This window comes from Phytophthora parasitica, assembly GCF_000247585.1.
Source record: "Phytophthora parasitica INRA-310 unplaced genomic scaffold supercont2.16, whole genome shotgun sequence".
NCBI lineage: Eukaryota > Oomycota > Peronosporomycetes > Peronosporales > Peronosporaceae > Phytophthora > Phytophthora nicotianae.
In genome coordinates this window covers 1,098,996-1,100,461 of record NW_008649002.1, presented here as the reverse complement: position 1 = coordinate 1,100,461, position 1,466 = coordinate 1,098,996, and the positions used below count along the sequence as shown (strand labels likewise).

Below are 1,466 nucleotides of genomic sequence, written 5' to 3'. Positions count from 1 at the left end.
GTGGTCTTACCGGCACCGTTGTGTCCCAGCAGACACGTGATCTGATCCTTGTACATGGTGACATCAAGTCCCTTGACGGCTATCTTCTCGCCACCAGGGACCTGGAAGACCTTGCGTAGGTGCTTGACTGAAAGGGCTTCGCCATTGCGCTCTTGTTCACGCATGTCGGTGCTGACCAGTTCGAAGTCCGGGTTCAATTCTATCGTCACCGTATCCAGGCGAGCATCTGGAAGACTCTCGGTGATCACCTGTCTCTGTTTGTGACTTCTCCAATACGACGGTGACACGGGGAAATACCATTTAAGCGACGTGCCGTACTCCCTGGGCACAACCTTTGCAAAGTAGAGACCGAGAATTGTGTACAGAATCGTGTCGAAAGCAAACATCCCAATTGCAGCGCTAATGCTATAGTTGTGACTCAGCGTATCCATGGTCGAAAATTGCACTCCTTCTCCCGTTTTCTCAGCATTCGCGAAAACATTCACCCCCAACGAGAGAGCCACCGGAGAGAGTATCGAACCAATCTTCTTGGTGCTTTCAGCTGTGCTATCCGAGAAGCCTTGAGAGATCGCGTACATAGCGAAGAATGCCACCATTCCGACGAACGCACCAACGCGAGCCTTGCTGAACAGAGTACTGATGAGGAAGGCCAACGCCAGCACACTCAGTCCAAACAGGAAGAAGAAGAGGAAGGTGACGAACATCGAACTGTTGGCGAAGAGTCCCGCCAGACCAGCGAGAGCTTGGACAACAGCACCGACGAAGAGGATGGCCGTGTATGTCACGTACCACGTTACGATGATAGACTTTTCGCTAACACCGAGGATCTTCATGAACTCTCGTAAACGCAGTTCCTTCTCTTGAATGAGCACCACCAGAATGCGCGAGATCGTGAACAGATACGCCATCACAAAAACAATTGAGAATACACTTGAAACGTTGTCGTAGAACGGTGAGCTGGTGTAATCGTCTACAGGAAACGGGGCCACAGTGGCGCCCAACATGGACTGAGGAGCCTGGCGCAGAGGTGTAAGCAGAGCTTCCTTCGTACTGTTCGACAACGCCGTCAAAATCGTCGATATGGACGTGTCGCCTGACATACCAAGTCCGATAAGAGCTTCCTGTATCAAGGCATCTTCAGTCAAAACGTCGAGAAGGGTGTTATCAAGTTCGGGTGAGGCCATCGCTGTCGTCTGTGGACGTTGGCACACACCAGTAGTCGACTGGTTGGCAGAGTTCCACTCTGGCATGCACGTCACGAAGCGAGTGGCAAGCGTCTGCAGTGTCATGAAACCGGTTACAGTGTATACCGAGTAGTAGTCCGTAACTATATCCTTTTGAAAGGAGTCCACGTCCTGGAGAGATCCGTCTGTGGTCGGCACACGACCAACGGAGTCTCTATCGTCACCTCTGGTTGCGTTCAAACGCAAAGAGTATTCGATAGACCCAAACGTCCCAATGTCGTC

At 51.7% G+C, this 1,466-nt stretch overlaps 1 protein-coding gene across 1 annotated transcript in view; it reads right to left on the bottom strand.

The window, feature by feature from the left end:
* Positions 1-1,466, bottom strand: part of PPTG_22444 (hypothetical protein) — a gene marked incomplete at both ends in the record, with an annotated part of 7,067 nt that overhangs the window by 4,817 nt on the left and 784 nt on the right. Inside the window, one exon of the mRNA XM_008903854.1 lies at positions 55-1,410. Coding sequence (XP_008902102.1) covers positions 55-1,410 — 1,356 coding nt within the window. The remainder of the gene's footprint in view (positions 1-54; positions 1,411-1,466) is intronic.